The 11905-nt window shown below is 39.5% G+C and overlaps 2 protein-coding genes across 2 annotated transcripts; one reads left to right on the forward strand and one right to left on the reverse strand.

The window, feature by feature from the left end:
- Nucleotides 1–260: 260 nt before the first annotated feature.
- Nucleotides 261–3806, reverse strand: wdr83 (WD repeat domain containing 83). Its single transcript, XM_028411794.1, has 10 exons — nt 3717–3806; nt 3290–3400; nt 2950–3070; nt 2748–2853; nt 2603–2651; nt 2263–2389; nt 2009–2076; nt 1739–1847; nt 1260–1374; nt 261–1062 (listed from the first exon to the last, which is right to left on the reverse strand). The coding sequence occupies exons 2-10, from the start codon at nt 3390–3392 to the stop codon at nt 907–909; spliced, it is 954 nt and encodes a 317-aa protein (XP_028267595.1). The 5' UTR covers nt 3393–3400; nt 3717–3806; the 3' UTR covers nt 261–906.
- A 97-nt stretch (nt 3807–3903) lies between these two features.
- Nucleotides 3904–6979, forward strand: wdr83os (WD repeat domain 83 opposite strand). Its single transcript, XM_028412859.1, has 4 exons — nt 3904–4059; nt 4626–4731; nt 5121–5218; nt 6607–6979. The coding sequence occupies exons 1-4, from the start codon at nt 4010–4012 to the stop codon at nt 6671–6673; spliced, it is 321 nt and encodes a 106-aa protein (XP_028268660.1). The 5' UTR covers nt 3904–4009; the 3' UTR covers nt 6674–6979.
- The last annotated feature ends 4926 nt before the right edge of the window (nt 6980–11905 follow it).

The following is an 11905-nucleotide window of genomic DNA, read 5'->3' on the forward strand; positions in this document are numbered from 1 at the left end:
AGTATACAAAGCTGTATAGACGAACCTTCGACAAACACCGCTGATCCAATACTTGCGTCAGCAGTGCAGATGTATTTATGTAAGATAAATTATTTATTTATTTGATGCTGAACTTTTTTTGTCATGCTGATTAACTTATTGTATCATGTGCTCATTTCTATGTTGATTCCTTGATAAGAATAAACTTGTACAGAACAGATGTGTATTTGTTTCAATTGTAAGACAAACTACACAATGCAGTGTTTTTACCCTAAAAAAAGTTTTTATTTTTACAAATGTTTGCCCAAATATATATAAAGCCAAGTCATTAAACGTCAGTATTTTTTATGATTAATCATTAATCAATTAGATTTATATCGATATCTTGAACTCTTTTCATGTGTGAGATAAAAGTTCAAATTGCTTTTTGTCTGTATAGAATTTATATCAACAGGTATGATCTGTATTTGGTTTCTTCTCAAGAGCTAAATCTCTGTAAAGCTGATGGTCATGAAGGCAGACTGATAAGACACACATAGAGCTATGAATTTAGCTGTTTATCGAGGCAGCTTGCTTCTAACCAAATAAAATATCACTTCTCCCCACACAGCCATTTGTAAGCTTTACATAGACTACAACTGTCTGATAATCTGTTTCATGTTAACACATTGGATTGACCCAGCATAAAGGACTTATGTGAACAATTGCTCAGACACCAGCACTTTTCACTGGGCCAACACCTAATCATATCTGTCAGGCATCCCAAGGTACCAGTTTGGCTGCAAATGCTCACAGGGCCAAATCTTTCATGCCGCCTCTACTGCCAACCCTTCAGACACAGTGTTTACACGGCTCGATGGAGTCTTATACCACAATGTCCTCTGAGCATGCATACTGTATGGGCAGCTTTTGGCTACTTGCACTTGTCTATGTGGCCATCCCTTCCTCTTCTATCACCTCTGGCTCTGCCTCCCACACCTGTACACGGCCCTCCATGGCTGTGAGGAGGCGGGTCTCTGTTGGATGGAAGGATAATGACTGGACGACTGCTTTTCCCACTGGCAGCTTCAAGGTTAAAGAACCCTGGAAGTAAGCAAGACAAAAAAACCTTCAGCTCTATTCATTGATTTTACTGATAAGCATTTGGGCTTATTTATTGTATGCATAATTATGCACGTTATCCTGTTATAGAATCTGTAATAGTGATTCTCACTCTCTCCCTTCTTTGTGTGTGGATCTGTTTTTACTGTATTTGAACTGTTTATGAAACTGTATGTTACCTCTACCAGGTCCCAGCAGTAAACGTGTCCGTCCTCTGAGCAGCTCAGGACATGGGTATCTTTGTTGGACAGGCAGCAGTCCAGCTTGTAGCCCTTCATTTTGTGTCCTGTGTACCTGAAAAAAACATTCATAATAATATTATTAAAACAATAATATTGCTTTTGGTTTTGCAACAGATGGAAACTTTTAAGATAAAGTTCCAGCAACTTGTTTTTTTTTTTTTTACTTCTGTCCTTCTTTGTCTTGCTGTAAGAGGACACTTTGTACACAACAGTGTCCAGGACTGAAAATATGCATTTATTAAAACAGCGAAATATTGAGAGAAAATACAAGTGAGCTGTTTATTCACTAAAGACTAAAGAAACAGCATGTATTGGTGTCTGAGTAGAGGCTTATATAATTTTTTGTGTGTGTGTGTTGATTAATAAGTCAAGTCACAATGAAAGCACATCGCACTGTGACTTAAGTGAGCACTCACTCTCCCAGCATTTCCCCAGTGCTCTTGTCTAGAAGTCTGACAGTTGAATCTAAACTGGAGCTCAGGGTGCACTGACCGTCCTGACTGAAACACACACAGGTGATAGGACCTGGAACATATAGACACATACACAAGTTACTGAGTTCTACATTTAAAGTGTTGGTCTCACTACTACTTCTTCTTGTCAATTTATGAATCTTGAAAGACATGATGATGATGACGATGATGATGATGATGATGATGATGATGATGATGATAAAGAGCACTTACTGCTGATGAAGTCAACATGCAGCTGTCCCATTCTCAGGTCGTACCGCCTCACTCTGCCGTCAACACACCTAAAGACAATATCATTGTTTTCGAAAGATGTCAAAATAAAAAAGATAAAATAATCTCTCCAAGATAAATAAAGGAATGATAAAATAAACACCTGGAGAATTTTAACTTCTACAATCTGAATGAGAATGAGATAAAAGTAAGAAAATAAATCAATACAACACAAAAATGCAGATGACTGTACTGACCCAGTAAGCAGCTCATGTTGTGCCACTTTGATGCTGCTGATGCTGTCACGAGCCTCGTCTAGAACCTGGATGGGTTCATATCTTCTGGACCTGGTGTCCCAGCACCGCACTGTCCCATCTATGGACCCTTAATACACACAGCAAGTAATATGTGTATTACAATTATAATGAATATAATATTAACAGAAAAGTGTATCAGAATTAGAAATTGTGAGTTGAATAGCAAAAGCGAATGCCACATATTTTCACTTAACACTGAAAAATTGTTGAATAGACATTAAAAAAAACAACGCAATATTTTGTTGTGTGATGTAGGAATTGTATTTAACTCATGACTTACCAGACAACATGACAGTTGCCTCCTCATTGAACTGCACACAGTTCACTTTCTGTAAAAAGTAAGTGAAGATATACCGTAATTGAAGTGTAAAGGGTCTTTTTTAATGAAATGCCATGACAAAGTAGACAGAGGCAGCAGAACTAACCCCAGCATGACCCCTGAGCTTGCGTGTGACCTGCCCTGTGGCGACGTCCCACAGGATCACTGTCTTGTCTGAGCTACAGGAGCAAATCAGGCTGTTGTCATAGGAACTGTGGAAACAACCAGAGAACAAAGCAGTGAGGAAAAGTGTTACTGTATATAATTCAGAATCTTTAATATCTGCAACACTGCAACAATACTCTCACCTGTCAGCATCCAAAACTTCATATCCATGGCCACTGTACGTCTTCAGCAGTGTCCCCCTGCTCACACTCCACAGCTTTAAAGACTTGTCGCTGCCACAAGACAGCAAGTAGTTTCCATCAGCTAAGCAAACAGGGAGACATAGGAGGCGGTTATTACCAGCATTTCTTAATGAAGACTAAATGCTTTTATGATAAAACAACAATACACCAGAGAATTCATCTGATCACATTCTATAACATTTATGTCACAGCACACGTTTTCATATTGTTCGACCATTAGCCACCATGTGTTGTAGCTGAACGCTCTCGATATTAGAATGGTAAGTTCTTGGTTTTTCACCGTTAAAGCGAACAGCTCTGACGGCTCCTTGCTGACAGTCTATGGTCCTGATGAGATGCTGAGGCAGCTGTGGAGCCTGAGGTCTGGGGAGAGGAAACGCCATCACTAAACCTTTATGGGAAGAAAAAAAAAATCACACAAATCTATTTAGCCAACTAAACAGCCTCACGTGTGCTATTTATTCAAACAGTAGATAGGGGAATATTACGTCTACCGATGTGTATATTGATGTTTATTATCGATTTCACAAGTAAGCTACAAACTGCTACGTTTAAACGGAAGCATAGATTGTTTAGATAAACAGTTTAGCAAGCTACATAATTATATTAAATATGACGTTTTTAGCTAGCTTACTTAGACTATTTCAGAGATGTGTCGTGTGTATAATTATGATACACCAAGAATTACAGCAATAAAACAACTTTACCCTCAGTTTGTAACCCTCAACACCTCAATTCATTCTCTTTATGCGCCATGTTTGTTAAAAGTCCGCGCATTGCACACTGGGAAATCATACTCCTGTCAAAGTAAAAGTTCAACAGCTTTTAACTCGTTTCACAGTCGCCTGTATATTACAGTGAACCTTTATTTTGAAGTACACCGGAAGTAAATCACCCCCACCCTTTCCACCCATTTCAGGAGAGGCTGGTCAGCTGTCTGTCGGTCGCCGTATCCTAAATTTGTTCAGTTTAATTTTTAAGAGGAGGGCACTGACATATCATGTCATCTAACAATATGGCAGATCCACGGAGGCAAAACAAGATTTTAAGGTAAGTATTACACACTACAATACAAATCTTTACTTCAAAAAACTAGCCGACTGCTAACAGCTAGCTAATCACAGCCCGAATGCGTAACCCGAAGGGATTAGCATTAGCCAGGTGATTTAGCTTTAAGAATTTATGACTTAAACATATGTGGAAGATCAGTTAATATGCCTTGTGTTATTCATTTAACTGATTTCAGAATTGGTCATGTGCAAAAACGTCATCTCCCCCATCTGTGTTTCACCATTATTTACCGTTAATGTTAATTATCATAGGGTGTCTTCTCAGGCAATTGAGATTACCTACTGTAAGTCTTCGTGAATTAATATGTGCAATAATTAAAAACTGAAAGTTATATATGATAATAATGAAGTAAACAGAATCTTATGTCGTTAACGACTAATCAAATTATAATTACATCCCAATATTTTTCTTCATCAGGGCTGTCTGTTGTACAAATCATTGTAGTGACATAATAAAATATAGTAGGAGGCCTCCTTAGACTACCCATATATTTGATTGAAATGTTCTACTGTATGTTTGGTTGATAAATGTCTACAATATGGCAGGTACAAGCCCCCCAGCACAGAGACCAACCCCACGCTGGAGGACCCTACTCCTGACTACATGAACCTGCTCGGAATGATCTTTAGCATGTGTGGACTGATGCTCAAGGTGACCCTACACACACACACACACACACACACACACACACACACACACACACACACCAACCTTTGACTACCATTTGCCTTGTCCTCTACCACTGTGTATGTTTAGTGTGTCCACATTACAAACAAGGTCCATCCCAATCATTCCATTTAGAAGATTAAAGGTAAACTCACCTTTCAGATGAAAGGATGAAGGGCAGCTGCTGACTGGAGCTCTAAGGACACACTAAACAAAGTGGGGCGAGTGGACTGTGGCTCTTACTCCAGAGACTGATAATTTCTCTCATTGTCTATCAACAAAGACTACTTTGTAGTTGTTAAAAATTTGTACTTAATGTACTTGGTACTATCCATAAACTGTTCATCTTTGCTTTTCATTATTTGTTTTTCTAGCTCAAGTGGTGCGCTTGGATTGCAGTCTACTGCTCTTTTATCAGCTTTGCAAACTCTAGAAGCTCAGAGGACACTAAACAGATGATGAGTAGCTTCATGTGAGTATATAACCCCAAGTCCTTGTGTACTATAAACATGATGCACAGAATGTGTAGTGTCTCATTGTTTATGAACTTATCCTTTCTTTCTCTCACCCTCATAGCTACAACGACAGTAATATGTGCACATTAAAATTGCAGCTTAGACCTGCTGCTGGACCTCCAGTCAAGCCATCTCTATTGTGCAAAAGCTTTTTGTGTGACCTCTCTGAGTGATGCATTTTATATATAGCAAAAACACTACATTATCATACATGTCCAGGCTACACAGACAGATTTGCAATGAGGAAAAACAATCGTGTCCATCGTCTAGATGAGGGTGTATTAAAGACGAGCTTGATGCACTCATAGCTAACACAAGATGTTTGGCTCAGCAAATAGTCAAGCTGCAGACTTAATGCACCAACCATGTGTATGTAAAAGCTAGTCCAAGGCCACCTTTAGAACATTGGTCAATAGCCAAGAAGTGATTTAAGTATCCCTGTGTTATCTCTTGTTAAACAAAGGTGAGTGCCTACACAGGATAAATGAGCTGTGGAGGGCACTTGTGTCATTGAGGTTATCAGGTGAGTCTGTCATCACACATTAGTGATGGCAATTCTCACTCTATTTTATTAGCCAGATTATTAGGCTCAGACTAACAATAACTTTATTTTACTACTTCTTATAAAGAATATTAGTTGATAGTCTGATAAATTTAACACTTAGAGAATTCTGTAACTAATAATCTAACTTCCCAGATATCATTTCTTTTATTATGTTTGATATAAAACACTATTGTAAATCATCATTTCTTAATCATTACGCTTTTACAATGACAAGAAAGCAACCAGTGCAAGATCCACTTCATGTAGCAAGTTGCATTATGTTAGCCAGCCAGCTTTTTAATAACTGATAGTCCAAGTGCAATTTAGCTAATTTTCGCCCACCAACTGTATCTATCCTGGTATCTGTTACTGTGTATGATTAATGTTGATTAATGATGTAATTAGCAAGGGGCACCTAGATCCACCTAGGGATTTTGGTTAGTTTAAATGCCATTAACCACCCACATGGAAAGCTGCTTCAGTGAAAATTAAATAAACACAAACAAATATAATAAAGCTGAAATAACAAAGTATGGTAAAACAAGTGTATCACTTAACATGTATGTATTGGCACTTTTATTTCCTGATGCCACATTTATTTACGTAATGCTGGTTTTACATGGCTCTATTTATTTCCGTTGATGTATGAAAGAGGGAGAGGGAGCAGTCAATATAATTATTAAAACTCTTACACGTGGTTTATAAAAATTTGTTTATATTTTCCCTTATCTTCAAATCTTTGGATACTTTTATTGTGCTTTTTATAACTTGTGTAACATTTAGTTGTTTTTGTTTTTTTAGGCTGTCAATCTCTGCTGTTGTGATGTCCTACCTTCAGAACCCACAGCCAATGTCACCGCCGTGGTAACAGAGAAACTAACACAGAAGAGAACAGAAGTATGTTGCAGATGCTGGATTAGGTGATGAGACAGCTGATTGCCCTCCCCTGGCCATCAGTGAGGCAAAACGGAGACAGAACAGAAGATAGTGTAATAGAAAAAAAAGAAATGAGACAAACAGATGACCAGGAGTGGAAGACACTTTATCAAGACAAAAAGATCATGTCTGACTTTGTTCTCGCAGGTTTTGTATCTTTTTCTACATCAATTGTTGCAGAAACAAATGTACTGTTTGACTGATCTGTTGAATAAAGTTGTACAGTTTTAAAAAGTAACTGCTGCATTATATTCATGTCCCACTTTACATCCAGAGCTAGAAGATCACACACAAACACATACACCTTGGTTTTTGCTTCTTTAGCCCCTGATCTAGCAAGACACCTGTACCATTAACTGCTGATGACAGACAAGAAGCTGGGGAGTCAGCTGGATAAAAACTGAATTAGTGGCGTAAAACTCACATCCCAGCAGGCCTGAGTACACAGCAGCCGCTCTGTGGGGGCACTCCAGCTGCTTGGCTTGCTGCCTCATTTTACAGCAGACTCCAGGGATTTTCCTCCTGATTTAGTCATGGTTAAACTGCTAACAGACTTTGTTTCCCCTCAACAACTTGAACATAGCAGTTTGTCGTATTATTGTGTTTCTGGCTATACCCCAAGTCATAATAGTGCATTTGTTGTTGATTGCTATCAGTTGAGAGGATATTGAATTTGTCAGAATCAGCAGTTATCAACACTGATCAGTGGGCTGCATAATTTGGATATTAAAAACTGTCACCGCTTGCTGTATGGAGATCTGAAGTTCAGGAGGTGATGGTCTGGAGGCGATTTTCATTAAATTTAATCACAATATTTTGCTCAGCTTGATCTGCTCATTGAGAGCAGGGGGGCTGCTCGGAAACATATCTCTCTCTCTCTAGACACTAGAGGGCGCTACTGCATCATAAATGAACAATCTTCAATGAAAAGTCAGCAAATTAACATATTAACGAGAGAAATGAGAACAACACTCACCTGTGAGTTCTTTAATGGTGGGGGAGAAAAACATGGTGAGACATTGTTTAGACTAAATAAAACCACACAGTTTGCTTTGCATCATACAGAGTAAGCCCTCACCTAATGGCTGTACAGATCTATATACAATGTCATTTTAGAAAGCCATTCTAATGTCACATCCTTAAAACACTCAACCTGTTTTGGTTTAAAGAATAACAAATACCAAATACATTCTAAAGAAACAATAGAAAGATCATAAGGCAGCCTGGTATACATTTCCTTATTTGTCTTGACCAAAGGTGTAAATAAAACACTATAGGACTTATTGGTTTATGTTGGTTGCCACATCTCCTGTGTGAATGTAATCTCCAACACTGCACAGAGCAGGGCGGCTATTGTACATTTTGCAAAGTAATTTGTTTTTTAGCTGCTTTATAAACTGGCTGCTGCCATTTTTTGTGAATAATGCAGAGTTGTCGACTTTCAGACTTAACAATGTTACTGACTGTATTCTGACTCTCACATATTTCAGCTGTACCGAACACTGCATATTTACAGCATATTTCTTAAATAACACCAACCAAAAGTGAAACAATGTGTGCACACACAATTCATTTCAATTCAATTCCATAACAACACATATGTTCATTTTCTTTTGATAAGTTGACTGATGTGTTGACCCACACCAAACTGTGTGTCTGTGTGCCTGTGGGTATTGTTTGTGTGGATGTGTGTGAGTGTGTCCTGAACCCCACAGTCACTGACACTGAGGCTGCTTTCTGCATCCTCAAATGAGGTTAAACTGCATTCCACCTCTGCAATATATGATTCTGTGTGTGTGTGTGTGTGTGTGTGTGTGTGCTCATAGGCTACAGGCTTTCATTTTCAGCACTGAGGTGTTATTGTTGGAAGCACCAGTACTGTTGAAGGGCAGAGATGCTGAGTTGGGCATGCTGCGTTGTCAGGTTGTAGCCACACAGGACAGACACACACACACATACACACACACACAAAGAGACTATTATACTACATAAAGACTTAGGGCCTACACAGAAATGTGCGCACATGCACCACACGTTCAGATGTTAATGTGCACACAGTGTCACCTGTATTAAAAGGTGAGTTTACCATCTGCATCACAGCTTGATGGCTAATAAAAAAAAACTCCCTCTGACCCTGGCCCCACAGCTTTAGCCTAGTTGCCTAAAATGATCTCAACATTACTCCATCGCCCTCCTAATCTCCTTTCACTCTCTTAAAGACACACACCTGAGGAGAGAATTAGACCATCTAGTGGGACAAAACAACAAAACAACTGCTGGGTGAAAATGAGGAGAATCTCAGGAGCCTATATCATGTAGTAAAGATCGAATACTGCACTTTCAGTACAAGTAAAGATCAAATGCACTGCATGCAGACATCAAATAGGACCTTAGCTGATTTGAAGAGAGGAAGGAGGAGGGGTGCAAAAGTGAAGACAGAGCAGAGCCGAGCAAAGAGAGAGAGAGAGAGAGAGAGTCCAGTGGATGGGGAGCAGCCAGCACACACTGACCGAAACGTCCTCTTAAGAACAGACCACGGCTGGATGTAAAGATCTCCTCATTGTTCTCCACTTTTCCAACTAGCCTAATAATATGATCGGATTCCGTCTCGAGTTTGCAGCGCGCTGACTCTCACTGACCGGCGGACATCACTTTTGTCGGGATGTTCTGGATGTGAACATGGAGTTTTCCTTCCCTCCTGCGGTGAACACGTTGCTGTTTCTCCTCCGCCGGTCCAGTCCTACCAGAACCACTAACTGGTTTTCTGCCGCGTCCGCCCGACAGGTGAGAAGGTCGGGACCACCGGTACCAGAGACCCGGTGGGCGGGTGTGGAGTCCCAAAAGCCTGCAGGTTTAGTAGTCCCCGGACAGAAGAGCACCTGACAGGCAGGTACGGGCAAAACAGCTGCTGTAGGCTACAATACATCTTACTGCAGGGACATCAGGTCAGAAACAGCTGCATGTATCATTGCTACAGTAAATATATTGTTTTGAATAACCACACTATGCAAGATATCATAACTCATCAAAATTCATTTTGAGATTTTAGTCAGACTAGGAGCAATTCCACAATATTTAGATTAAGGAGCCCCATAAATAAGAATACACAAATACATATAGCAGTATCTTGCCATGATGACAAAATACATAGTTTTCACACACCCACAACTGCCTAAAGGATATAACTGAGATGAACTACTGCAATCAGAGAAACAGAAAACTGTCCCTTATGCTTCTGCCTATTCAGCACAGACTGGCTTAATTATGAGCCTATAGTTGGCCATTAATTAACGATAATTCCCACAACATTAGGTGGTTAGATTGTATTTTTTTTAATCATCACCAGAAACTGCTTCAAAGTTCAGACCAGCTGCTGTCTGAGATTTCTCATGATGTGACAGACAAGGAACAGTGAGCCGCACAGGCCCTGGAGCATCTTCATCTCAATGTAATAAGAACTGTTTGCCTTTTGCTCAGTCACTGTTGATAAAATGAACCACAGAGGAGGGAAAGCAGTTTATTTACTCCGGTGTACAGAGCAGAGACCTTTGCACTTTTTATTGGTTTCCTGTGTCATGGATCAGTGAGAACAAAGACGGTTTTACAAGTCACTGATGATGGGATGGAGATGATAGATTTTTTTTTGTTCTGAGCATTTTAATGAAAAACACTGTCATTTAGAAAGTAGCACCAAAACAATGACTATAGTGCAACCAAAATAATCTGACAGCAGAATATTTTAAGACATGACATTGCATTGAGTTGCCAAAATGAAGAGTGGGGAACTTGTGTTTTGGTTAAAAGAACCACATGTTTGTGTCTAGTTGAACTGGTTCTTGAGGACTATCCTGTACACAAAACAATGGGCTCAGCTGCAGCTTAAGACAGCAGCCCTCGCTCCTCTTCTAAAGGGTCGTGATAGACATTAAAGTTTTCCTCCCAGGGTATTATTGAACAAATTCGGTGAGTGTAAAATCTGCTACTGGCTGAGTGAGTTATGTAAAATCTCTATCTACAGATCACTCGAAAGTACTACTGTAGCCAAAAATATTCCCTCATCTCTCGGTTTCTTTTGCCATGTGTTGGCCTGAGCCTGACATCAGTGTAACATCATGAGATCTAAATGTTATGGAGCCTTTACACCGAGCTTTTCTTTGTGGGATTTTGTGAAGGAGTCATCCTGACAGATGTGTGAAAGTGTGAGTTTGTAATCTTGTTTACCAAGTGAAAATCTCGCACCTGCACTTTGCTTCTTCCTTCTGGGTCATCTCTTTCCTGACCCTCCTGTCTGCCATCCAGCCCTCCATCTCCTTATGTATCAGCCTCTATCTGAGTGTTTTCAATCTGTCGCCTTTACTCCACTGAATACACACTTACTCATTGCCATGAGACAAAGCAGCGGTACTGTCAGAGTGTGTCGATGTCAAATTAAAGCAACAATGAGCAGAAGTTGTCAAAGATGAAAGGTCAAGCAATGTCCAGCAAAGGGACAAACCACAGACCTAAAATACAAGAAGCAAGGTATGACTTCAGCATATAACTTGGTCAAAATGTCTGTGACATCACCTCTAGGTTTCTGAAGAGCCGGTTTGAAGTCTATGTGGAAGGCTCTGACTGTCGTCTGTGTTGGCGTAATTATAACTACAATTATGCAAATTCTAAGTCTTAATATAATTGAAATGATTGAGTCATTCTTATCAATATAGACCAATACAATTAGTAGGCTGTAAACATGATTTCTGCTGTAAAGTTAGACATTTTAACCTGGAAGTGTAGGGGATTTTGTTAGCATTTGTGAGCAGAGCTGCGGTTTTTAACACGTGAGCTTTATTTCTCAGCCCCAGAGGTTGCCACTTAAATCCATACAGTGTGGATACACATCTTTGTTTTAAGGTGTTGAAGTGTCATATTACTTCCTCAGGATAAAGTACAACTAGACTGTGTAGACCTTTTTGTGTTTTTAGGCAGATAAGATCATCTTTCAAACAGTGCCTACTGATTTAAAATATATACATCTCTCCACCTCTGAATCTAGTGAATCATAATCACACATCTGCAGGCATGTGGTAACTTTTTCACGTGCAAGCCAACTGACTGCATATAGATTAAAAAAAGACTTCTGATTGACAGTTTTGGACAGAAGGACTTTTCCATAATTTACGTT

This window comes from Parambassis ranga, chromosome 1 (genome assembly GCF_900634625.1).
Source record: "Parambassis ranga chromosome 1, fParRan2.1, whole genome shotgun sequence".
NCBI lineage: Eukaryota > Metazoa > Chordata > Actinopteri > Ambassidae > Parambassis > Parambassis ranga.

What these genes read in the sequence shown, in the direction of transcription:
- wdr83 (XM_028411794.1), bottom strand. Translation starts at nt 3,392, where the DNA reads ATGGCGTTTCCTCTCCCCAGACCTCAGGCTCCACAGCTGCCTCAGCAT. An exon ending in CAACATGAGCTGCTTACTGG is followed by an intron (nt 2,077 to 2,262) that starts GTCAGTACAGTC and finishes TATTGTCTTTAG; the next exon opens with GTGTGTTGACGGCAGAGTGA. An exon ending in ACTGCTGGGACCTGGTAGAG is followed by an intron (nt 1,063 to 1,259) that starts GTAACATACAGT and finishes GCTTACTTCCAG; the next exon opens with GGTTCTTTAACCTTGAAGCT.
- wdr83os (XM_028412859.1), top strand. Translation starts at nt 4,010, where the DNA reads ATGTCATCTAACAATATGGCAGATCCACGGAGGCAAAACAAGATTTTA. An exon ending in AGGCAAAACAAGATTTTAAG is followed by an intron (nt 4,060 to 4,625) that starts GTAAGTATTACA and finishes ACAATATGGCAG; the next exon opens with GTACAAGCCCCCCAGCACAG. An exon ending in CAGATGATGAGTAGCTTCAT is followed by an intron (nt 5,219 to 6,606) that starts GTGAGTATATAA and finishes TTGTTTTTTTAG; the next exon opens with GCTGTCAATCTCTGCTGTTG.